At 41.8% G+C, this 25,373-nt stretch overlaps 4 protein-coding genes across 15 annotated transcripts in view; 3 read left to right on the top strand and 1 right to left on the bottom strand.

Moving 5' to 3' along the window:
- The window catches only part of LOC134876181 (butyrophilin subfamily 3 member A2-like), a 28,086-nt gene extending 11,624 nt beyond the window's left edge, over positions 1–16,462 (bottom strand). For all 7 annotated transcript variants that reach the window (XR_010167364.1, XR_010167361.1, XR_010167362.1 and 4 more), the window contains exons 1-2: positions 16,322–16,462; positions 15,167–15,508 (exon numbers count right to left, since the gene is read on the bottom strand). Coding sequence is in view for 3 of the 7 variants with exons in the window: in XM_063901087.1 (XP_063757157.1) it covers positions 15,167–15,508; positions 16,322–16,418 (439 nt within the window). In the remaining 4 variants the exon portion in view is untranslated. The remainder of the gene's footprint in view (positions 1–15,166; positions 15,509–16,321) is intronic.
- The window catches only part of LOC134876195 (low affinity immunoglobulin gamma Fc region receptor III-like), a 40,344-nt gene that overhangs the window by 14,007 nt on the left and 964 nt on the right, over positions 1–25,373 (top strand). For 2 of the 5 annotated variants that reach the window (XM_063901114.1, XM_063901113.1), the window contains exons 5-9: positions 20,517–20,636; positions 23,020–23,076; positions 23,872–23,946; positions 24,547–24,609; positions 24,985–25,028. In XM_063901114.1, the coding sequence (XP_063757184.1) occupies positions 20,517–20,636; positions 23,020–23,076; positions 23,872–23,946; positions 24,547–24,609; positions 24,985–25,028 (359 nt within the window). Of the gene's footprint in view, positions 1–20,516; positions 20,637–23,019; positions 23,077–23,280; positions 23,804–23,871; positions 23,947–24,521; positions 24,610–24,984; positions 25,029–25,373 lie in introns of those variants that run through there. The other 3 variants (XR_010167366.1, XM_063901115.1, XM_063901112.1) reach the window with 3 other exon arrangements.
- LOC134876186 (butyrophilin subfamily 3 member A2-like) lies at positions 427–6,210 on the top strand. 2 transcript variants are annotated; one of them, XM_063901096.1, is made up of 11 exons: positions 427–681; positions 1,193–1,295; positions 1,768–2,109; positions 2,743–3,036; positions 3,141–3,272; positions 3,428–3,525; positions 4,416–4,514; positions 4,885–4,947; positions 5,089–5,160; positions 5,282–5,382; positions 5,508–6,210. In XM_063901096.1, exons 2-10 carry the CDS (start codon positions 1,199–1,201, stop codon positions 5,360–5,362), a joined length of 1,278 nt encoding a protein of 425 aa, XP_063757166.1. In that variant the 5' UTR covers positions 427–681; positions 1,193–1,198; the 3' UTR covers positions 5,363–5,382; positions 5,508–6,210. The 2 variants fall into 2 exon arrangements, with proteins under 2 accessions (XP_063757166.1, XP_063757165.1); XM_063901095.1 differs by having other exon boundaries at positions 4,873–4,947.
- LOC134876212 (low affinity immunoglobulin gamma Fc region receptor II-like) lies at positions 10,064–12,728 on the top strand. Its single transcript, XM_063901153.1, is given in 6 exon segments — positions 10,064–10,178; positions 10,269–10,328; positions 10,500–10,751; positions 11,550–11,708; positions 11,711–11,797; positions 11,876–12,728. Coding segments are annotated over 6 exon segments (738 nt in total). The 5' UTR covers positions 10,064–10,147; the 3' UTR covers positions 12,025–12,728.

Here is a 25,373-nt window from a genome sequence, read left to right as displayed (position 1 = left end):
TAGTGGGGATAGTAACGTGCACAGAATGAATGAAATATTACAAACAAATAAAACACAAAGATGAATAAATCAGAATAAATCAGAAATATAACGTAGAGCATCGTCTGCATAGAGGTTCATCCTAACCAAACTGAATTAAAGGGAAAGAGCGTTGCTGATTTATAAGGATCTTAATTATTAAAACCAAACCAGTGACGGAGATGGAAGGTGGAGGTGAAGGGAACTTGTGTTTCTCATAATGCTGAAAGCAATTTGTGGGATAAGACTCTGAACTATTTGAGTTTGTAATATTTCTTCCGAGGAAAGTTGATCGAGAAGTAAGCTTTTGAGGAAAGTGTTTCCAAATCAAGCCCAATCACAACCGGTCTTACATTATTTTATTGCCACGTATTAATTTATAACCAGTAACCGAGAAACTGAATCCAAAGTTCAGATAAACCGAGAGGCTCGATGTGAAGCTCAGATAACAATTCAGTGGATAGATTTGAACCAAACTTGTTTGTGTTTTAGTAAGAAGCGTCTCTTACTGTTGCAGAAATATCTGCACACTGAAACACTAAATTAAGCAGAACATATATAATAATATGAAAGTGAATCAGCCGTTACTCTCTCTGCATCGTACACGGTTGAGTCTGTCAGTGATTTACAGAGACGGTCCTCACAGTCAGAGACACCCAGCAGGTACGAGCTCTTACATTTGTTTTATATTTTAAACATTTAATACATGAGATCAAAAAGAGGCAAGGCTGTTTTATCAAAAGCCAGTCTGCATATTGAGTTTTGGTGAAGCACAGTTTTAGATTAGAGCAGAACACAAAATGTATTTCATGCGTTTGTGTCCGAGGGAAAGCTGCCTTCACTTGGTGACAGTCATCAAACTGAACTGGTTATTGTGTGCAGAGACTCTTTAGTCAGGTTAATGCACCGGGGGTATTTTGTAACATGGCTGCTAGTGTGACTAAATGATCACTACATGTTTGAAACAGAAGATATCAGATGAAGAAATAGGATATGTGGATTATAAGTAGAGCACACAAGAAGGGGATAACGTTTGCTGAATTGATTGGAGCCTCGAGTTCATAACTCAGACCTCTGGATGGAGCCCTTCTTGTCCAGTGTTTGGATAAAGGATTGTTTTAAAGCATGTAGTCCTGGAAGTTCAGCCTGTTCTCTGTTTCCTGTTCCTCTCCAGTGCTCCATGATGCTTCTCCACACAGACGGAAAGCCCCTTAAAACTCACCTCAGGACTCTCAGTGTTTTGGTTCTCCTTCTTCTCCTAACACACCACTGTAGAGGTAACTAACACACACACACACACACACACACACACACACACACACACACACACACACACACACACACACACACACACACACACACACACACATGCATACACACCACTGTAGAGGTAACTAACATGCACACACACACACACACACACACACACACACACACACACACACACACACACACACACACACACACACACACACACACACACACACACACACACACACACACACACACACACCACTGTAGAGGTAACTAACACACACCTCTGGATTCTTCTTCTATTGGGCAGTCTTAAATCATCACTAGACTTTCTAAATCCTGAAAAGAGCCGAGAGGTGCAGAAGTTAAGATATGTTGCCTATAGTTCCATACTATGGGAGGACTACTAGAGCTTCTATTGTTCTTGTTTGTCTAATATTCAAATCTTGCTCTGTTTATTTCAAGAACATGATGTTTACATGTTTGTATTCCCAGGTCAGTCTCAGCTGATTGGCTCACGTCAGCCAATCGTAGCAAACCTTGGCAGTGACATCATTTTGCCGTGTTACCTGGAGCCGGCGGTAAATGCTGCTGGTAAGACGTTGGAGTGGACGAGGCCCGACCTGAACCCAAGATTCGTCCATGTGATGCGTTCTGGTCAGGAACTAAAGGAAATGAAACACAAAAACTTTGAGGGAAGAACATCGATATTCACCGATGAGCTGAAGAACGGGAACATCTCTCTGAAACTGTCCAACGTACAACTCTCTGATCAGGGGAAATACAGATGTTTCATTCCAGAACTGAGCCAGCAATCTTTTGTTCACCTAGTTTGTGGTAAGTGAGTAATCTATGTGTTCATGGGGCATGTTTTAGGGAGAATGTGGCACAGTGGGATAGTGCGCTGACCTTTGGATCAGGGGAGAACCGTTTCCAGTCCCAGTGCAGTCAGCATGTCAACACTTCAAATCAAATTGCTCCTTTGGGGATTGCCCACAGTATTGAATGTATAAAAGTTGCTTTGAATAAAAGCTTCTAACTGGTGACATGTAATTCAAGTCCCTGATTTGACCTCTCAGAAAGGATTGTAGTTTCAGTATCTCTGAATATTTAATACTCTAGTGTATTTTGTTTCCCGCTAACCGTACTGCATGTTCTAGTGAGAGTTCAAAGATGAGAATATCAGAGTGTAGTTGGGTGTTTGGAAAGCCAAAAGTCTGTAGATCTTCTGCTGTCTTGATTTGAATAAGTGAAAGTTGTTCCGTCATTTTGGAGCCGGCAAAAGGAGTGTTTCAGGTGAGGGGTACCTGGAGCCAACTCGCAGTGGCGAGCCCATTGGACTGTTACGTGAGGATCTGGACAGGTTGAGGCTCTAAATTGCTCAAGAACTGAAACAATAATGTCTGTTTCTGGGCCATCTCCTCACCTGCTATCAGATATCAAATACTTCCTCTTCTTCTTTGTTTTCAGCATCAGGTCCTGCCTCTCCTCCTGTCATCAGTTTATCAGGGCTGGACGGTCAGACCGGAGGAGTGGTGCTGCAGTGTAAGTCTGCAGGCTGGTCTCTGGAGCCTGAGGTGTTGTGGCTGGACGCTGAGGGAAAGCTCCTCTCTGCTGGACCTCCAGAGACAGTCAGAGGTCCTGATGACCTCTATACTGTCAGCAGCAGAGTGACTGTGGAGAAGAGACACAGCAACAGCTTCACCTGCAGAGTCCAGCACCACAACACCAAGCACACCACACAGACACACTTCAGAATTTCAGGTAGACCTCATGTTTATTTTATGATGCAATACCTGCTTCAGTCTCCGACAGCCGAGGTCCAGTTTCACATTAATGCTGTGATGTTCTGCGTTTTATCATTTCAGATTATTTCTTTACGCTCCAGTCCAGATCATCTTCCATCATTATCGGTCTGGCTGTCAGTTTGGCTGTTTGCGTTCTGTTGATGTTGGCTGGTTCCTTCTTAGTTTTGTGGAAGCAGAGACAGAACATACTCAGTGAGTGACTCGTTAATCTCATTACTGTTAATACGTCAAATTATACTCAGATGGTTTAGGGTTAAACGTTATGTTTCAGTTGTGATGATTAAAGTTCAATTGATCAAAATCTAAATCTAAAAAGGCTAAATGTTTTAATTACGTGATATCTAAAGATCAGAATACCACTGAAGAAGAAAGAGGGCAGCTTACCACAGTTCAAACTGTTCCCACGGAGAGGGGGAAGAATAAAGGAGAAGAGAAGAGCACACAGGTAAGTAAAGAAACAGGACACTACTTTATAAAAAACAACACAACTACTTTAGGTAAAGTTTGATCTGAGATATAAAATGATTTACACTGAGACAGGATCTGTTGTTGGACTCCATGACTAACTGAGTCTGATCTCTAGTCTAGTTCTATTAAGAACAAACTACTGTCAATATGTGAACGTTGAAGTCCTGGTTCACTTGAGGGGTAAACCATAAGTCATTTTGATGATGTTTTTTAAGGGTTAGGCAGGAAATGTGGACCCAAGAGCAGTACAAAACATGGGAGGGAGATAAAGAAACATCAACAAAAGGCAAGCTTTATTAAACTAAAAGCTGGGACTAAAGCTACAGGAGCAGGCAAGGTTGAAGTAAAGAAAAGTCGGTCACAAAAACTAGAGAAAAACCAGGAAGACCCAGGGGACACTGATGAGGGGAATCCAAACAATGCAGACCAGGGACCAAACCGAGGGAACAACAACGACAAACTGACAAGGAACACCAGGGAGGACAAGACTTTATACACACACAAGACTAACCACAAAGAAAAGACAGCTGGGGAGGGCAAGAAACACAAGTACAGGTTATCAGACTATCAGGGGAAAACTAAAAGACAGGAAGTAAAAGAAGGCAACATTGTTATCTGCAGATACACATGTATAGGAGCATAATTCAAAGATTGGTTTGCTCCATGTGTACAGTCTTCCTCTCTGTCTTAGTGTACCGATGCATGACTCTGTGGAATGTGTGGTAGATTGGTTTTTGCTGCTCATGCAGTGGAACTGTGTTCTCAAATGGACTTGACATGTTCCTTTCTAAAAAGTAAGACCATTGGATCTTGACATTTGTCATGTTTTGTTACGTTCACTTTAATTCCCCAACTACAAACTTGCAGGTTTCCAGACAGAAGTTTGAAGAGGAGCAGAAGAAGAGGGAGGAAGCTGAGAAAGAAGCTGAGGACCTAAAGAAGCAGCTGGAGAATGAGACCAAAGAGGTTGGTCCTGTTTTGTCCCCTGAAAGTCCTCTGAAGACAGCGTATGATATCCTGCACTGAAGTTTCTGACCGCTGATAAACACCGTCAGTTCAAAACGATGCCTTGAAACCACTGTCATATTATTCTGTCGTTGTGCCGTTAAAGAGCCTTGAACCGTACAGAACGTCACACCACAACTAAAACAGCTGGATGTATTTTCTGAATCATCTGTCTGACTGTAACTGAAACCAACATGTGTCTGTGACCATGAGAGAACATCTGAGTCAGACAGGGAACGTATTTATTTAGATTCCATTCAGACCAGGAGGTTCTGTTCTCTGAATAAAGGTCAGATGTCTTCATCTCTCTTTCTCTCTGTTTGAGGAGCAGCTCCAGCAGGAGAAGACCAGGAGAGAGGGAGCTGAGAGAGAACTGAAGGACCTAAAGAAAAAGGTACACACACACACACACACACACACACACACACACACACACACACACACACACACACACACACACACACACACACACACACACACACACACACACACACACACACACACTAAATGACTGTGTGTGATGTCCCCCTCTCAGACAGACTCAGGAATGGATATTGAGGTCGACCAACAGCGTGAATATATCCGTCTCAGAAACTCTTCCACTGAGGTAATGCTGTCTGTGTGGATGACCTCTGTAGAAGTGCTTTGAGTGTGAACACTATTTAAAAGAGCCATTTTCTCTTGCTTTCATTGATCTATAAACAAACTGATGATGTCACCTCCTGCAGGACAAACAGCTGAAATACTGGGATATTTCTCTGCATATCAGAGAAACCAACAAGAAATATAATTTGAAGAATTGCTGCTGAAGGCTGGAGGACATGTCACTGTGAGCTGCATTTTAAACGTCTGATTTAAAATGTTCTTTGTTTTATAGAAACAGAATCCAATATTAATGCACTGTTTTATTCATTTCATAATTGAATGATTTGGTCTGAACTTTGTATTTTACAGATCTGGGTACCAAAGTGTGACCCCAGTTATCCTGCTGGTGACCTGGTGTGGAAGGATCTGAAGCCCTGGAGCCCTGGAGACACACTGTGGTTCACCCTCCGCAACAACAAGAGAGTGATACAACATCGACTCTGTGTAAAATCCACTGACCGATAATAACTAGCCCCTTCTTCTCTGCTCATATGAGTTTCCTTTAGCTGATCTTACACTGCTTTTATTCAAAGCTGCAGAAAATGTGGATTTGAGACGTTTGATGGTCTTGTTCCTCGTCTCATGAAAAGATGTGTGACAGATTTATCACGGACAGGAAAGAAAACAGGATTTGAAAGGTTGAATATTGTGAACGTATCTCTAATTTAAATATTGTTATAAAAATATTGGAAATTAACAAAATGAGAGGTTTTGAGTTTACTGGATTTTAAATGTTTATACAATCTTTACAAATCTTTAGTTTTGTCTTCATTGTGTACTGTAAAAGTATTCACTCAGTGTTTCTACTGTAAAGATATGAACAACTTCAAATTCAGTTTTATTCTGAAAAGTTCCGACTCTGATGTACAGTTTTGATATTTGCTCTGAGAAATACCATCTTCCAAATATGTTGTTTTTAAACCAACAATATATGAAATATAAAATGTAGTATTTGTAAATTGATTTGTGAATTGTTCACCCCTTCAGTTACCCTATTAAACCATACACATTTGTCTGTTTCTACAAAGCCTCTTCTTCATATTCACATACATCTATATAAAAGCCCTTTCTGTGGGTTGTGTCTGAGAGCCTAAAGTATCTGTAGAGTCTAAAATAAAGCTCAGAACATCGTACCCTCAGCTCGCCTTCTAAAATAAACGCGTCAGTCAGTACCTCTGTGGTTTCACTTTGTCTCTGTGTGAGAAAGTCTAACAGCCGCTGCACGTACGATCATGGAACACAGAGAGGTTACACACCTTACACACAACCTGAGCTAAAGCATTAAAGCTCGTGGTGGTCATTATCTTGATGACCAGACTCTGATCTTTCTCATGAGTTATTTCTGTGTAACCCTGAGTTTCCCACAGTGCAGCAGTCCCACCAGCAGCAGCAGCAGAGCCACCATCACTACGGTGAACACAGTCCTTAAGACGAGGAGGACGTACAGGGAGTGATCCGAGCAGGGACACGTCTCTCTGTGAACAGCTGCAAACACAACACAACATCAATATATACTGCAGATAAATAACCTGATCAGGTGTTAGCTATGATGCAATATCTCACCTCTGACAGCCAGCCAGCTCTCTGGTGATTCTCCAGCACCAGAGATGCTGCACTTGTAGAGTCATGAACACCCAACAGAATGATCACACACGTCACTGCATATACAAACAGAGAGAACTGTCAATCAGCCACATATGTGTTAATATAAAAGAATCAATGAGAGTTCAAAGAAACCTGAGACTCACACAGTGTGCTGCAGAGCGCTGTGACCTCCATGATGTCTTCCTGCTGTCTGAGCGTCACACTGTGAGACACATAGAGATGATGTGAGTGAGAACTTCCTCTTCCTGTGCAGAGTATTTCTGACGCTGGGGTCAGACTCACTGTGGTTTCAGCACAGAGCTCCAGCTGAAACCTTCAGTTGACATGTGGCTGAGACCCTTAACATCTCTTTTTGTAAATGACGATGAAGCCTCATCACTCCTTATTGAGTTGTGCGTACATTTGATTTAATACATCTCTTTGATACTCCTGACTTAGGCGTTGTTGATCAGATCACAACTTGACTTGTTCAGAAGACATTTGCTCCTCCCCAAGTCTTTTTATCTTGATCCAGAGGCGTCTTGAGTCTTTCTCTGCTGCCTCTGTGATGTTCTCGATGGTTCTCAGGATATAGAGTCTCAGTGTGTGTGTGTGTGTGTGTGTGTGTGTGTGTGTGTGTGTGTGTGTGTGTGTGTGTGTGTGTGTGTGTGTGTGTGTGTGTGTGTGTGTGCGTCAAATCATTTTCAAGGCAAAGAAACGTCATATACCCTGCAGTACTTCACATGGCCACTGTAACTGAAGCTTCGCGGAATGAACCACTGTTCCAAACTATTGGCTGAAGTGGTTCAGTGCTTCCCAAAGCTTCATTTGCCCATCACTACCGTGCAAAAGCCAAGCACTCTGAGGAGAATCACAAAACAGGAAACTGATAGCAGGACAAGCTGTGGCTGCTGACGCTCTGCACACCTGGCTCACTCTCACACGCTTGTCTGTAGAGGAACACACCCCCAGCAGCGACAGATCCTGAGGGTGGCAAACAATAGGAGATTCACCTAAAGTACATTCGACATCTTCAACCTGGTTTTACTCTAAATATTATCTCTGTATACAAGAACAATTTCCAGCAGCTTCTGGCTTTGAAAAGATTCTTCTTTGTTGTTTTTAGAGGTTGTTGGCATCCAAGACGTCTCTTTGAGAACACATCTAAATCTTGTAGATGTCCAAATACCGCAGGGAGCAAAACATCTCAAACAGTTTAAAACAGTGCTAAGAATTTCCCTTGAACAACATTGCACGTAGTAATGACAACTCACAACACAAGACAGTGAGCAGGTATGACTCAACTCCTCACCTAACAGAACCACCATGAACGTTTTTTTAAAAGGGCCCAAAGATGTAGTCCAGCGTTACCGACAACACTCATGGTTTCAGATCATGGTGTTTGGGGCAGAAGTTTCATGAACCATTCATCCAGTTTGGACTGAGTTCCTCCTCATTTAGCACAGGATTTTCTGAAAGAGACTCTTTTATAAAACATGTAAAGGTTCACAAAGATGAAATGTAGATGGGATTTGAACTCACAACCTTCAGTCAGCTGGTTCAGAAAGAAAGTGATGAGCTTTGTTTATTCACCTGTTGATGAAGGAGAAGTGTCTTCATCCTCAGTCTGCTCTTCTTCGTCTCTCCAGCTCTTGGTAAAGTTGTCAGTGCAGATAGTCCCAGGGTGAAGGACGCCGCCTGGAGACGAAGGGCAAGCGGGTTCGAACCCCGCCTGAGGAAAGCCACACGGGAGTGATGAATGAATGTGTGTGAGTGATGTTTCAAGGGTCAAACTACAAAGCTCCAATAATAATATCTCAAAACAGGAACAAAAACACGTCGATTTCAACTCCCGAACACCGAGGAGGAAGCAGAAAACACGTGAGTACAAACTGAGCCCAGGGTATCGAGCTAGCTTAGTAAGCTAACTGGACGGGATCCAAACACATTTCAATGTTTGGTTTCAAGAATTACAACTAAAAGCATTTCTGTTTCTTATTGGTTTTCTGAGATCTTATTATCTGCAGTGTTTCAGTCAACTGACTATTCAGGGGACAGAGGAGCTGACCATGTGACCTTCCTTTGAATATCACACATCAAATAATAAACCTGCATCATTTGAATGTTAAAACCTGCTTTCAGGTAATATAACTACATGTTGATGTTAAGCCTTGCAGCTTTGAACTGTATTAAAATGGATGCAGTGTAGTTCCTCTCTTTGTCCACCAGATCTCGCCAAACTCTCAGAGTCAAGTTGAACTCCTCACTCCTCAGAGGGCAGTCACGTGACCCTGGTTCATTTTACCCTTAATGGTTTCATAGATTAACTTAAGTGAGAATTGAGTCTAGAGTGATTGACGTATGTTTGCAGTTGTCGTGAGTGATGAACATGGTAATACCTGTTAGCATGTTAGCACTGCCACTATAAGCATGTTGGTACCTAACTTCAATCAGGCTAGCATGACTGCTATTTAGGAAACAAACAAATCAGACTGATCTTGTGTGTTTATTGAAACAGAAAACATACAAACTGAGTATAGAACAATATCTATCTTTCCCACAGCATAATCAAAACTGTGCATCTCATGAATAGGATAAGTATAATATTTATGATTAACAGTATTAGTAAAAACATTTATAAAAAATAGTAAAAGTTAATCATTTTGAATTTCATTTTTTTCTGCCCCCCTGTTTGCAGAGCCCCCCATGGATGGAGGTGCCCTTAGCATTCGCCTATACTGCTTATGCCATGGGCCGACCCTGTGTTGATGTCTTCAGCAGTGTGCACGGCCCTTCTGCCTGTGATGCAGAAAAGCAGCAGCAGGAGGTTCAGTTTAGTGAGGGAGATGATCACATTATTAAGGCTGGTTTCCGGGTAGAACTTTTTCAAAATGACATCAGAGAACAATACACCCGTTACCGTCCCACAGAGGGGACCCATCCTAGTGTTAAGAGAAGTGGGCTGCCATTATCTACAGTGCCCAGGGAGCCTTGTACGGAACGCTGCCTTGCTCAGGGACACCTCGGTATTACTTGGTCTTTCAGGGATTTGAACTGGTGACCTTCCGCTTCCCAGGCCAAGTCCCTATGCAATTGGCACCACCGCCACCACTGCTGTCTTTGTGCAACACCTCCATGCACAAAGACAGCACATCATTACCACTGTCTATAAATCCTGAGTTAGGTTTTTTTTTTCATGGTGTTCTCAGCCACATGTCAACTGAAGGTTTCAGCTAGAGCTCTGTGCTGAAACCACAGTGAGTCTGACCCCAGCGTCAGAAATACTCTGCACAGGAAGAGGAAGTTCTCACTCACATCATCTCTATGTGTCTCACAGTGTGACGCTCAGACAGCAGGAAGACATCATGGAGGTCACAGCGCTCTGCAGCACACTGTGTGAGTCTCAGGTTTCTTTGAACTCTCATTGATTCTTTTATATTAACACATATGTGGCTGATTGACAGTTCTCTCTGTTTGTATATGCAGTGACGTGTGTGATCATTCTGTTGGGTGTTCATGTTCAGAAGAGCTCTACGCAGAACGATGGTGGGTAGAAACTACTAAAGATACCGTTTTTATTTTTTGCATTATCTATTATTTTGTCCTTATTTTCATCTTCAAACTGAAGCAAAGTTAAATGTGATATTAGCCATTTAACTTTCTATGTTGCTGCAGAACTAAATAACATTTAATATATTCATTGTCTCTGCTTCTCAGACGCAGCTTTGCACATTGTCACAGAGAGACTGCAGCTCTTTGAATACACACCCTTCTCTTTTCTCTGCGAGGGTCCTGGCTCTGCTCTGAGAGGGTTCAGGAATAAAAAGGAGTTCATTCAGGGTTGTTATAATATTAATTCAACAACACTGAAGTGCACCATTCCAGATGCTTATGCATTAGACAGCGGGGTTTACTGGTGTGAGGATGAGAAAGGAGAGAAGAGCAACTCTGTCCACATCATCATCACCGGTATGATTATTACTTTAAGTCTAAAAATATAACCTGACTTCACTTACCTAACTTATCCCTCTTTTGTATATTTGTATGTCTTTAATAAGCTTTTTAATCATAGTTTTTACATTAATAAAATGTTTATGTATTTGCTCTTATTTTACATCTTAATCAGCAATAATAAAGCAGCTTCCTCATATTTGAAAACCTACCTCGCTAAAACGTGATTCTGATAAAGTCTGTGAGGATAACGCAGTTTTTGCAATGACATTATCTGACCAAATAAAAGAAATTAAATGCAGAGAAAACTTTCATCTAAATATTGGAGGGAAAAACTGAATTCAACGAGTAAATGCCACGAAAAGAAAACCTCCCAAAAGTTTATAAAAAGTTTAACGCTGTCGATAAGAATTTTCTGAAATGTGTTCCGATCACAAAATTAACAAACAACAGATGTCCAGGTTTTCAAATATGAGTGAAGTAGTTGTTGTTGTTCTTATCTCTGATGACAATTGAGTAATCATCCAAATCAAATATAATATAAGTAACACACTCAACGCTGCCACAGGGACATCAGGAAACACTGATCATATTAACCTCTATGCAGACGATACACTACGATACATCCCTGATCATTCCTGAGTTAATCATCATTTAGCTCTGATTATATGATATTTTTATCATCCTGTGCACGTCAGCAGCCAGCTGTACATCCACAGAGGTTCTATAATGCCTGTGTCTATATTATGTCAAATGTTTCGAAGCAACTCCAGATTTTTTCTGTCAGATTGAACGTTTTATCCCGATGTTGTTCAGCTGGTTCTGTGATCCTGGAGAGTCCTGTGCTTCCGGTGATGGAGGGAGAGTCTGTGACTCTGAGCTGCAGGATCAAGACGACCACTTCCTCCATCCTCTCAGCTGGTTTCTATAAAGATGGCCGCCTCATCAACAGCAGCTCTACAGAGAACATCACCATCCACAGGTTTCTAAATCTGATGAAGGACTCTACAAGTGCAGCATCTCTGGTGCTGGAGAATCACCAGAGAGCAGGCTGGCTGTCAGAGGTGAGATATTGCATCATAGCTAACACCTGATCAGGTTATTTATCTGCAGTATATATTGATGTTGTGTTGTGTTTGCAGCTGTTCACAGAGAGACGTGTCCCTCCTCGGATCACTCCCTGTACGTCCTCCTCGTCTTAAGGACTGTGTTCACCGTAGTGATGGTGGCTCTGCTGCTGCTGCTGGTGGGACTGCTGCACTGTGGGAAACTCAGGGTTACACAGAAATAACTCATGAGAAAGATCAGAGTCTGGTCATCAAGATAATGACCACCACGAGCTTTAATGCTTTAGCTCAGGTTGTGTGTAAGGTGTGTAACCTCTCTGTGTTCCATGATCGTACGTGCAGCGGCTGTTAGACTTTCTCACACAGAGACAAAGTGAAACCACAGAGGTACTGACTGACGCATTTATTTTAGAAGGCGAGCTGAGGGTACGATGTTCTGAGCTTTATTTTAGACTCTACAGATACTTTACGCTCTCAGACACAACCCACAGAAAGGGCTTTTATATAGATGTATGTGAATATGAGGTGACTTTAGGACCAGCTTAACCTTAATGGTTTCATAGAGTAACTTGAGTCTATAGTGATCTACGTATGTTTGCAGTTGTTGTGAGTGATGATCATGATAATACCCGCTAGCATGTTAGCACTGCTACGATAAGCATGTTGGTACGCTAACTTCATCAGGCTAGCATGAATATGCTATTTAGGAAACGAACAAAATCGACTCGTTTTGTTTGTTTATCTAAACAGAAAAATGAGCTTTGATCAACAATTCATTTTTCCTGCACAATTGATTTAGCATCATCATATCATGTTTAAATATGACTCTGATATATTTGAAGAGTATCTCATGTGATTTATACTGTCTACAGCACAAAATCTAGAAGTTGATATTTCCCAAAGCAAATATCCTCTGTATCGTCAGCATCTGGACTTTTCAAAATAAAACACAATTTCTAAAGTTTCTTTATTTACAGAAAATTGAATTATTTTCCTCAATTAAGAAATGTTTTATATATGCTGCATAGATCTATATAGGCAGATACGCTAACTTTCTCCCATTACAAAGTATGCTGCTGATGCATCTGCTCCGACACTTCACACATCTTTATCATGAGATGAGAGACAAGTCGATCCAAAGTTACAAATAAACTCCTGAAATATGTATTTCCAGGGAAGACCGTGTGCAACCTTTGATATCAGCAGGGTGTGATCAGCAGAAGGAACATAATATGAAAGCAGAACAGAAGAGGTTAGTTTTTATCTTCCCATCCTAGATCTTTAACTATGATGTGTTGGTCCTCTCCAGTGTTGCTGCAGAGGGAAACCTGCAGTCTGTCTCCTTTTTTACAGTAATTCAGATCCTCCCACTGCAGGTGAGCTGGATTTGTATTGATCAATCGACGTGTTATCTGTAAAACACAAAGATCACAGGAGTGGAATCATTAAGTCATGCATTATTAAAGTAGTGCATGGTCTTTGCACTATTTGAATATACTACTTTATTTGTTTCATGTCTTAACGACAGTGCAGAGGTATATTGTATGCAGCGGGAGGATGCACATCAGCTTCTCTGTAGCTGTTCAACCCTTTATTACATTGTTTTTATTTATGAGAGATGCAAAAGATGCAACTCGCAGTGACTTGTTTTCCAGCGTTGAGTTTGAAAGAGTGCTCAGATGTGTACGTGTAGGGTGATGACTCGTTAATCTGCACTTTTCCCTCCCAACCTCCCAGCCGTTTGTCCTGCAGGAGGAACATTGGGAGCGTGAGAGACATAACATCTAAATCCTCTGTGGAAAATGGATGAGTGTAGTGGTACTCATACAGAGATCCTCCACAGACAGCATTACTTTATTGGACATGTTTTTCAGATAGATATTTTCATACCGGTGATTGACATCAATAATAAATCCTTGATCTGAGGTCTGATTCTTCGAGCTGCCATCCTCCTCATATTTACTTTCATTTACCTGAGACAGAGACAAGACACACAGAATAGTTTTTATGCGACACAAATTAAAGAGGCTTTTCGGGGTGTTCTGTTCCCTCTCCTGTAGTTATATAGGTGTTAGTGTATCTTCATGTTAAGATGTTCTCTCCTTTTTTCAGCTCAGACTTTACCTTTACTAAAAGTAGTGCCATGTTTGCTCCCCTCCTTCACTGTTTCCTGTAAATGCTCCTTCTTGCTTTGTTTCATCTCTAGCTATTCTTTCCTCTTTCTTCTCCAGAGACAAACATATTTCCAGATGTGTTCAGTGTTTCTTCAGAGAGCTTCTGTTTTTCCACTTGTGTCAGGTTTCATCAGCTGTCCTCTTTCTTCTTCAGGGATAACCTGATCTTTAGTTTGAGAGCGGCTCTTCTTTTCTCCTTTATCAGCTTCATCCAAACGGTTTCTCTTTCTCTCTGTGTGAAATGAAACGTGTGGAAACATGTGTTAACAGATACTCAGAGGAACTTTAGGAAGGTATTCAAGCACATCAAACATTTCAGGCTAAATTTACCTGAACAACCCCTAGTGCTACAGCCAATAGAGGCACACGTATTACATAATGATGTCACTATGTTCAACACAAAGGAGTCCAATGGAGGCTTTTCAGGCAGGGGGGAGTTTGAGGAGATATTTTAGCCATTTTAGACACAATTTACATGCACACAAAAACACAGAACACTCGACAGCACTAAGCAGAATAAGGCCCCTTTAATTAACCCAGAAATACTGTAAGTCACTCACTGAATATGTTTTGTCTACACTTCCAAACCAATAAGGAAGAACCAGCCAACATCAACAGAATGCAAACAGCCAGACCAATAAGGATGGACTGGAGTTTAAAGAAATCATTTCCTCAACAGAAGAGAGCTGGAACAAGTTCCTCGTTGATTTCAGGAAAGCAGCAACATTCTGTCTCATGATCAGACAATCAGACAGGAGGGAAACTAAAGACAGGAAGTAAAGCACACAAGACAGGAAGTAAACTAGACAAGACAGGAAGTAAAGTACACAAGACAGGAAGTAAACTAGACAAGACAGGAAGTGAACTAGACAAGACAGGAAGTAAAGTACACAAGACAGGAAGTGACAAAACAAGACACATTTCAAAATAAAACAGTAAACTAAAAATACAGAAACTGAAATCCTAACAGTTGCTCTGTGTACAACTTTTTTTTGTCAAAATGGGTGACTTGTGCCATTTATGGCTTTCCATACACCAACTACAAACTGATACTCTCCTCTTTGAGCTGTAGAATAGAGTATTACATTATCAGAGACTTCAGAACACAGATATGCTCTAACTACAATCCGTTCAGAGGGATACATCGCACATCGCAAAACATGCACCATGAACACATAGATTACTCACTTACCACAAACTAGTTCAACAAAAGCCTGCTGGTTCAGTTCTGGGATGAAACATCTGTATTTCCCCTGATCAGAGAGTTGTACGTTGGACAGTTTCAGAGAGATGTTCCCGTTCTTCAGCTCATCGGTGAACATCGATGTTCTTCCCTCAAACAATTTGTGTTTTTTATCCACCATTTCCTGACCAAGCCGCATCACATGGACGAATCTGGGGTCCATGTCCGGTCTCGTCCACTCCAACGTCAGATCGGCAACATTTACCGCCGGCACCAGGTAACACGCCAAAATGATGTCACTGCCAAGGTGTGCTACGATTGGCTGAGGTGAGCCAATCAGCTGAGACTGACCTGGGAAGATGAAGGAAGTACGTCATACCCTCTCCAATTGAACACTTATCATTTTTTATGTAATTGTATTTTAATCAAAACATATTTAGGTCTTTTTATCAACATGTGTGAGAGTAGAAAGCACACGGACACAAATGATGGTAGCTCGAGTAATGTCCCCACACTACTGATTTATTAGTGACGTATCTTGTGTGTTTGTCAGAAAATAAATCCCTAACTACCAATTTATTGGAATTCAAGAAGCCTGAGAGACTCTTTAACCTCCTGCTTCTGTTTTCAGGATTTAGAAAGTCCTGGCGTTAGACAGTCAACTAATCAAAGAGGATTTCACAAAGAGAGTGGGAAAGGATCATTGTGGATGGTCCCAGGCCTACACATACAGCCTCAGTAGATAGCATATCCTCTTAAAGCCACAGCTTTTAGGAGGAATGGCTCATTGTGGCTGTTCCCAGGCCAGCATTAGACTCTTAGAGTCCGGGCCGCTCTGGGTGATCGTCCTTTATAACCACTCCTCTATGTTGGATGTAAAAAACACTTATATATTAGTTTATTTTCAGCGATGAGGCCGGAGCATAGACGCCAAATCAAACTATAAGCTGCTCTTAATAAACAGTTCAAACATGAGTTGTCTGACCGAACGGAATGTTTTCCCAATAATGCCAAACACAAATTCCTGCCTCCTCTCTAAAATGGACTTTTCAGGCTTGTATGTGTGTGTGTGTGTGTGTGTGTGTGTGTGTGTGTGTGTGTGTGTGTGTGTGTGTGTGTGTGTGTGTGTGTGTGTGTGTGTGTGTGTGTGTGTGTGTGTGTTACCTCTACAGTGGTGTGTTAGGAGAAGTAGGGGAACCAAAACCCTGAGAGTCCTGAGATGAGTTTTAAGGGGCTTTCCGTCTGTGTGGAGAAGCATCATGGAGCACTGGAGAGGAACAGGAAACAGAGAACAGGCTGAACTTCCAGGTGAAAGAATAAAGTGAATAGTTGTTGTGTTGAACTTTAAGAAGAAAGAAACCTGACAGTCATTTAATGTTGGCCATTACTGCTGCTGGAAGCTCCAATAAATGACAAGTCAAACGTTGCTGCCATCTCCTGGGCTCTAATAATAATTACCCTCATGCAGTGGTTCCTCTGTCGAGCTAGCTTAGTAAGCTAACTGGACGGGATCCAAACACATTTCAATGTTTGGTTTCAAGAATTACAACTAAAAAGATTTCTGTTTCTTATTGGTTTTCTGAGATCTTATTATCTGCAGTGTTTCAGTCAACTGACTATTCAGGGGACAGAGGAGCTGACCATGTGACCTTCCTTTGAATATCACACATCAAATAATAAACCTGCATCATTTGAATGTTAAAACCTGCTTTCAGGTAATATAACTACATGTTGATGTTAAGCCTTGCAGCTTTGAACTGTATTAAAATGGAGCAGTGTAGTTCCTCCCTCTGTCCACCAGATCTCGCCAAACTCTCAGAGTCAAGTTGAACTCCTCACTCCTCAGAGGGCAGTCACATGACCCTGGTTCACCTGCTCACCTGTTTCCACTTCCCCTCGTCAGCCTGCAGAGTATAAGTATCCTGCAGCCTCTGTCTGTTGCTCCTCTGTCTGTCTTTAAGCTCTTTATAATCACCACTGAAATCTGACTGGTTTGTTTACATGTGGGTCCTTTCCCTTAGCGGCCACCAGCCTGACAGAGAGAACTTTGAGCAGACGTTGAAATGTGTCAGACTGCTCCTGCTCTTGCAGCATCAGGCCCTGGTTTCAGCTTCCTCTTTTTTAACTTTCAGAATTAAAACCACACGAGGAACCCTCACACAGAAACCGGAAGATGGGCCCCTCAGCCCACCGTGCAGCCAGCGTTTGAACCCTACCCGTCAAACACACACAGCAGACCTATTTTCATCAGGACACAGAGTGCTTTCAGCCAGCCTGATGTGAGGTTAAGTGAAGGGCTGATCAAGGTTGTATTGTAGATGTTGTTTTATTTCGACCAGATCAAAGTAGAACAAGGTCCTACCGTATAATGTTTGTGGCATCTTCTGGAGTCCCATTTCCTAACCGTAGCAGGTCATTGACTAGATGTTAGTAATGTAAAATTCAACTTTTCAAACTGCCTTTTAATGCTATCATTATTATGATGAATAAATACATATATTGAGTAGGTATAACATGTTTGATACGGATTTAAAAATAATTAAGCAATAACTGAACTTTGGTATTCCATATTTAACGTCAGCATCATAACAATGTTTACTTCTGTGTGAGTGGCTGTGTACTTAAAATATGTTCCGTCATGCATTTCTGTTTTACACATCAAGACGTGAAGTTGCTGAGCCTCAGATGAAAGTCTTTCTCTTGTGTGTGTTTCTGCCTCTAATATTAACCTCACCACTGACACGTATTTTCTTCCATGACACGTGTCTGTGCTACAAGGCGTTTCATTAGTGAGCCACACAGGAAGAGACCACCCCTCTTCTTTTTGTATTTCACTGCAAAGTTCATTCAGTCAGCAGCAAGACGACATGGAGGCCGCAGCGCTCTGCATCACACTGTGTGAGTCTTTACCTGCTGTCCTTTATTTGAAAGATGTTACTAGATCATCGTTAGCTAAAGAAACCTGTGGAGGTAGATTTGTGTCAACACTATTGATGTGAACAGATCAATAACCCGTGTGTAAATGTGAAAGAAGTCTACGCACTCTAAGAGTTTTTAGAGGAAGAGAATGCTCTGAAAAAGGATTTCTGCTTGATGTGCATTTTATACATTTCTTCCACACTTTTATATTTTTGTGAGTTTACAAAACATTGATCTGTCCACACACATCCACCTCCATCTAGATAAAGACAATAGGTCAAATATTAGGATCCTTTAAAGGTTTCCATTCCTGACAGGACGTTTATGTAGAGGATCTTCTAGGTGACATCTCATATAAAATAACTTGTATTTTTAATGTTTAATATGAAATATTCAAATTAGGGCCGTCAAAGTTAACGGGTTATTAACGCGTTAAAGCAACTTCTTTTAACGGCACACATTTTTGTAGCGCATTTTCGATTCCATATTTGAATCGATGGACAGCCCTAATTTCATCCTGTGTGAAACAGAAGAGCATAGATGCTGTTACTTATTGCTGCTACATGGCCCTTTGCACTATTCTCTGTTGTGTATTTTAGGTTTTAGTGTTCAGTTGTTTTACAAGTATGATCTATCAAAGACACATTTAAACCATAAAGTCAATGTAATAAAACATATCTAATAACTCTGTGAGGTCTGGCTGTTTGTCCCTGCAGGGATGACAGGGTTTCTGCAGCTCTGTGAACAGAAAGTTGGTAAGACGATGGTTTACCCCCAAAAAAGCAGAAAAACAATAATCAGTCACAACTTTATTTAAAGTAGCATATATTAATCTCAACAACTGTATCTTTCTGTCTCAGATGCAGACGTTTGGATCAAACCATCCAGACTTCAAGTCTTTGAATACCAGCCTGTCTCTTTGAGATGTGTGGGCTTCGATGGTTTGACTGATGTGAACATTTTACGTCTGAGCGACACAGGAATGAAACTTGTGATGGTTCACAATGGGGCTCGTTGAAAGGGTTTAAATGCACCATTAAATCTCCTTATAAAGAGGACAGTGGAGAGTACTGGTGTGAGGCTGGAGGGAAGACAAGCAACTCTGTGAACGTCATTATCACCGGTATGTAGACTTTAACTCAGCAACCTCTTTCTGTGTGAATGTATGCACCATTACACACCAAAACTAATTCCCTGTATGTAGAAAACAACTTAGCAATAAACGTGATTCTATTAAATGTTCAGTAGGAAAACAAAAGAGTGCAATGAAGCTAAGGTGTGTAAAATAAACGTATAGTTTTTTAACAGAACACATTTTAACATTGTAAAGAAAGAACAGAATAAATCAAGAAAGTGCAGTGAAAGCAAACAGTGTGCACAGAGCTGTAGTCATTCAGCTTTGCCTGCTACTGGATTAAAGACACAATTGCAAACAAATACACGATATAGACAAAAGTATTGGGACACCTACAGGAGCTCTAATGACATCCCATTCCAAATTCTTAGGCATTAATATGAAAGGTGAATTGTCCCAATACTTTTGTCTATATAGGGTATGTCTCCAGGTTTCTGAAATCTAACCTACATGGTGGTTGTCTCCTGTCTCTGGTGTGATTTAAATAATGTTCTACAAACATTATTTAAATCACACACTGAACCTTCAATGCTGCAACAGGGACATCAGGAACAGTTTCATATTATGAAGCTCTATGCAGACGATACACTGCTATACATAACTGTTGGATTTCTGATTCATTTATCAATGTGTTCGGTTTGTTCCTGAGATGTTCAGTTATTCTGGGGATGTTACTGTCACAGTATCTTCACAATGCCTTCATCTAAATCATTTCCAATTGTTCTATTGTAAATCACTAATACTACAAAACTAAAACTGAATGTTTGATCCCGATGTCTTTCAGCTGGCTCTGTGATCCTGGAGAGTCCTGCTGCTCCTGTGATGGAGGGAGAGTCTGTGACTCTGAGCTGCAGAACCAAGACCTCCATCCTCTCAGCTGATTTCTATAAAGATGGCCGCCTCATCAGCGGCAGCTCTACAGAGAACATCACCATCCACAGGGTTTCAAAATCTGATGAAGGAATCTACAGGTGCAGCATCTCTGGTGTTGGAGAATCACCAGAGAGCTGGCTGGCTGTCAGAGGTGAGATATACCTTTTGTACTCAGATATTAAAATGCATTTAATGTTATAATATCAGTTAACTATTTGCATTCAGACATTTTAATCTTTGCGTCTTTAAATTGAATGTGGAAGAAATACTCAGATCTCGGATAAGTGAATGGGCAAAACTAATGGACCCAAAGTATACTGAAAGTACCACCGTTACAGACTAATATATTTTATGCAATGGTATTATTCATTTATGTCTTCATCACTTTGAGGATGCATGTCAAAATGATGTTAAGGAATACATGTGAAATAGCGTCTGCAGCTCCTGTTTCGCCTTCCACTTTCTCCCCATGGATCATTGTGTCCATTTCATTGATGATTCTGCTGCTGGCCGTGGGATTACATCAACTGTGGAAAAGCTATCGGCACAGAGGTACGGATACAATTCACCAACAAGGTGCTACTGTAGGCTATGCTGTGCTGTAGTTCCTTTATAGCCCAACATTAGCCTCCTTTAGCTTAGAGGTGGTGACATGAAGTCACGTGACCGTGCTTTAGTTCCTTTATAGCCGGACATTAGCCTCCTTTAGCTTAGCGGGGGTGACGTGAAGTCATGTGACCGTGCTGTAGTTCCTTTATAGCCCAACATTAGCCTCCTTTAGCTTAGCAGTGGAGACGTGAAGTCATGTGACCGTGCTGTAGTTCCTTTATAGCCCAACATTAGCCTCCTTTAGCTTAGCAGTGGAGACGTGAAGTCATGTGACCGTGCTGTAGTTCCTTTATAGCCCAACGTTAGCCTCCTTTAGCTTAGCAGTGGAGACGTGAAGTCATGTGACCGTGCTGTAGTTCCTTTAATGCCCATTATTAGCCTCCTTTAGCTTAGCAGTGGAGACGTGAAGTCCTGTGACCGTGCTGTAGTTCCTTTATAGCCCAACATTAGCCTCCTTTAGCTTAGCAGTGGAGACGTGAAGTCATGTGACCGTGCTGTAGTTCCTTTATAGCCCAACGTTAGCTGCCTTTAGCTTAGCAGTGGAGACGTGAAGTCATGTGACCGTGCTGTAGTTCCTTTATAGCCCAACGTTAGCTGCCTTTAGCTTAGCAGTGGAGACGTGAAGTCATGTGACCGTGCTGTAGTTCCTTTATAGCCCAACATTAGCCTCCTTTAGCTTAGCAGTGGAGACGTGAAGTCATGTGACCGTGCTGTAGTTCCTTTATAGCCCAACGTTAGCTGCCTTTAGCTTAGCAGTGGAGACATGAAGTCATGTGACCGTGCTTTAGTTCCTTTATAGCCCAACATTAGCCACCTTTAGCTTAGCGGGGGTGACGTGAAGTCATGTGACCGTGCTGTAGTTCCTTTAATGCCCAACGTTAGCTGCCTTTAGCTTAGCAGTGGAGACGTGAAGTCATGTGACCGTGCTGTAGTTCCTTTATAGCCCAACGTTAGCTGCCTTTAGCTTAGCAGTGGAGACGTGAAGTCATGTGACCGTGCTTTAGTTCCTTTATAGCCCAACATTAGCCTCCTTTAGCTTAGCGGTGGTGACGTGAAGTCATGTGACTGTGCTGTAGTTCCTTTATAGCCCAACGTTAGCTGCCTTTAGCTTAGCGGTGGAGACGTGAAGTCATGTGACCGTGCTGTAGTTCCTTTATAGCCCAACATTAGCCTCCTTTACCTTAGCGGTGGAGACGTGAAGTCATGTGATCGTGCTGTAGTTCCTTTATAGCCCAACATTAGCCGCCTTTACCTCAGCGGTGGAGACGTGAAGTCATGTGACCGTGCTGTAGTTCCTTTATAGCCCAACATTAGCCTCCTTTAGCTCAGCGGTGGAGACGTGAAGTCATGTGACCGTGCTGTAGTTCCTTTATAGCCCAACATTAGCCTCCTTTACCTTAGCGGTGGAGACGTGAAGTCATGTGATCGTGCTGTAGTTCCTTTATAGCCCAACATTAGCCTCCTTTACCTTAGCGGTGGAGACGTGAAGTCATGTGACCGTGCTGTAGTTCCTTTATAGCCCAACATTAGCCTCCTTTAGCTCAGCGGTGGAGACGTGAAGTCATGTGACCGTGCTGTAGTTCCTTTATAGCCCAACATTAGCCGCCTTTACCTCAGCGGTGGAGACGTGAAGTCATGTGACCGTGCTGTAGTTCCTTTATAGCCCAACATTAGCCTCCTTTACCTTAGCGGTGGAGACGTGAAGTCATGTGATCGTGCTGTAGTTCCTTTATAGCCCAACATTAGCCGCCTTTACCTCAGCGGTGGAGACGTGAAGTCATGTGACCGTGCTGTAGTTCCTTTATAGCCCAACATTAGCCTCCTTTACCTTAGCGGTGGAGACGTGAAGTCATGTGATCGTGCTGTAGTTCCTTTATAGCCCAACATTAGCCTCCTTTAGCTCAGCGGTGGAGACGTGAAGTCATGTGACCGTGCTGTAGTTCCTTTATAGCCCAACATTAGCCTCCTTTACCTTAGCGGTGGAGACGTGAAGTCATGTGACCGTGTTGTAGTTCTTTTATGATGACCCAAATTTTCAAAGTGTTTTTATTAAGCAAAGGAAAACTTCTGTTCATTTTTGAGCCAAGACATTCATTATTTTTGTTGACTCTGTGAAGGTCTCTGTGTTTGTCGAAGGTCTGCATCCCTGTACATTTGATTTGTAGTTGATGTATGGGTTCTCTTTTTCTACCTCTCAGAAATATATCCATTTGTGTTTGCTGTCACAAAATGAAACATGGAAGTAAACAGTTGCCATATCGTTATGCCGTTTCTAAATCATGTTCTGTTTCTGGTTTGATTTGAATATCTCTTTACTATTCTGCAGTTTTGCTCTTCCTGTCCACACGAACACCTGCATCAGGCTCGGCTGAGGATCACACAGGTGAGAACACAAGATGAGCTCACCTTAATATATTAGGACCTTTAATAGAAGATCCATTTGTCATGTGCACAATAACTAGATTGTAGTTATTTGAAGTATTGAAATACAAACAACTGTTTAAATGCTGTTACATATCTGGATTACTGCAATGCTCTCCTCTTCGGCCTCCCTCAAAAAACCCTCCATAAACTTCAATTGGTCCAGAATTCAGCTGCCCGCATCATAACTCGGACCCCTCCATCCACCACATCACTCCTGTCCCCCAACAGCTCCACTGGCTCCCGGGTCAGTTCCGTATTCAATTCAAAGTCCTCCTGTTACCTTTCAAAGCCATCCACAACCTCGCCCCCCCATATCTGTCCGACCTCCTCCATGTTCCCACTCCCTCCCGCTCCCTCAGATCTTCTTCCTCCATACACCTGTCTGTCCCCTCCGCCCGTCTCATCACCACGGGGAGCAGAGCATTCAGCCACTCTGCTCCCCGTCTCTGGAACTCATTACCCTGATATCAATTCCTCCGTCACCGTCTGTGGTTTTTATTTTTACTTGCATTGTTGATTCCTTTGATTGTCTTTGTGTGTGTATCATGTACGGTGTCCTTGAGTGCCGAGAAAGCCACCTTCAAATAAAATGTGTTATTATAATTACTTAAAATAACAGCAATATTCTGTAATTGGTAAAGAAAAGAAAAACATTATGAGAATAAATGGCTTCACATGAAAATAAACACTGGCTGTTTTTCTGTCTCGTTCTTTTTCTGCCTTGTGAACTAAAATATATGTATTTCTTTACTAGTTTCAGAAGGGGCCAGTGCAGTGGATTCAAGTCAAATGACCTATACTGTGGTGTCAAAAACCAGGAAGAAGACGGGTACTCTCTCCTTACATGCTTTTCTTACTCATGTCAGTTGTGTATTTCTTTGGGTAAAAGGCACATTTATAGTCTATGTTTAGGTTCACACATCCATTGTGGTGCACTTTAATACTACAATGTTCAGAAAGCTCTTCATGTTTCTCAGACTGCCTGTGCTGCAGCTCCTCTTTTCACCCTCCGTCTGAAACCAGAGCCCAGTCTGCTCTGATTGGTTAGCTGGCCGGCTGTGTTGTGATTGGTCAACTGCTTAGAGATGTCCCGCCCCTTAGCCTATCACATACAATGTGTTGGAGTGGTAGCCAATAGAGGCGTGAGTGTTCCATAGTGATGTCACTATGTCTCTGGAGGGAACACAGGGATTTTGGCCTCTGCAGACCATTTACATGCACTGAAACCTACAGAACACACGACAGGAGAGGGATCACCACAAAGAGCTTAATTGGGCCTCTTTAAATACCTTTGGTCCGTTTGATAATCATGGTTGGTACTTTTTTCTGTCTGTCAGCAGAACATTTGAAAAACGACTGGCCTGATTTTCTAGTAATATCAATATTTATATTTGTTTGAATCAGATGATTAACTTTGTCTCTCCATCAGATGTGGATCAATCATATCCAGCAGCCGTTTACTACACCTTGGGCCTGGGAGAAACTCCACAGGGTGAGACTCAGTGTAAAACCATGCAGATGTATTAGTTACCAGTATCCAAACCCCAGGAAACGATGTCAGATTTCTCTTTACGCTGATGATGCTCTCTAGTTTTTCAGTAATCCCATGTCCTCCGTCCCAAGTCTCAACTGCAATAAGTATTGAGTTATGGTATTTCTTGGCTCTCAGGTCAATGGGAACTCTTTGGCATTAGCACATTAGCTCTGATTTATTGGGACAGAATAGAGTTAGAACAGATCTTTAAAATTGGGCCTCACACCAAAACCCTAGGCTCTCTGAACAGTGCAACGTACAACATACTTAAAATGACACGTATTTGTTACCAACCCTAACCCTGACCCTAACCAACCACTGATTTCAACACAGAGCCGTCTGTAAGAGAGGAAGACTTCTATTCCACAGTAAAGGAGGTAAGAAAGAATTACATTACTACAATCAATGCTGCTGTTAAGTTAGAATGGATGGATGGTAGATATTTCAAGCATTCCCAATATTTACAGCTTTGACAACATGGGTTTTAAATAATGTGCTTTGACTTCATAAAACTATACTTGAATTCTGGTTTGATATATTATATAGGGAACAAAAGGGTTACCTTCTAACGTACGTATCAGTTCCTGGAGTTATGCATTCAACTTACATTTAGGTTTTGCACCATTTCTCATTATTATTCCAGATATTTAGGCGGTATCCTTCCCCCCATACTACCCGTGAATTATATTACAACATATATCACATTTGAACCAGCACTTAAA

This window comes from Eleginops maclovinus, chromosome 14 (assembly GCF_036324505.1).
Source record: "Eleginops maclovinus isolate JMC-PN-2008 ecotype Puerto Natales chromosome 14, JC_Emac_rtc_rv5, whole genome shotgun sequence".
Classification (NCBI taxonomy): Eukaryota; Metazoa; Chordata; class Actinopteri; order Perciformes; family Eleginopidae; genus Eleginops; species Eleginops maclovinus.
This window is presented reverse-complemented; position numbering and strand designations above follow the sequence as displayed.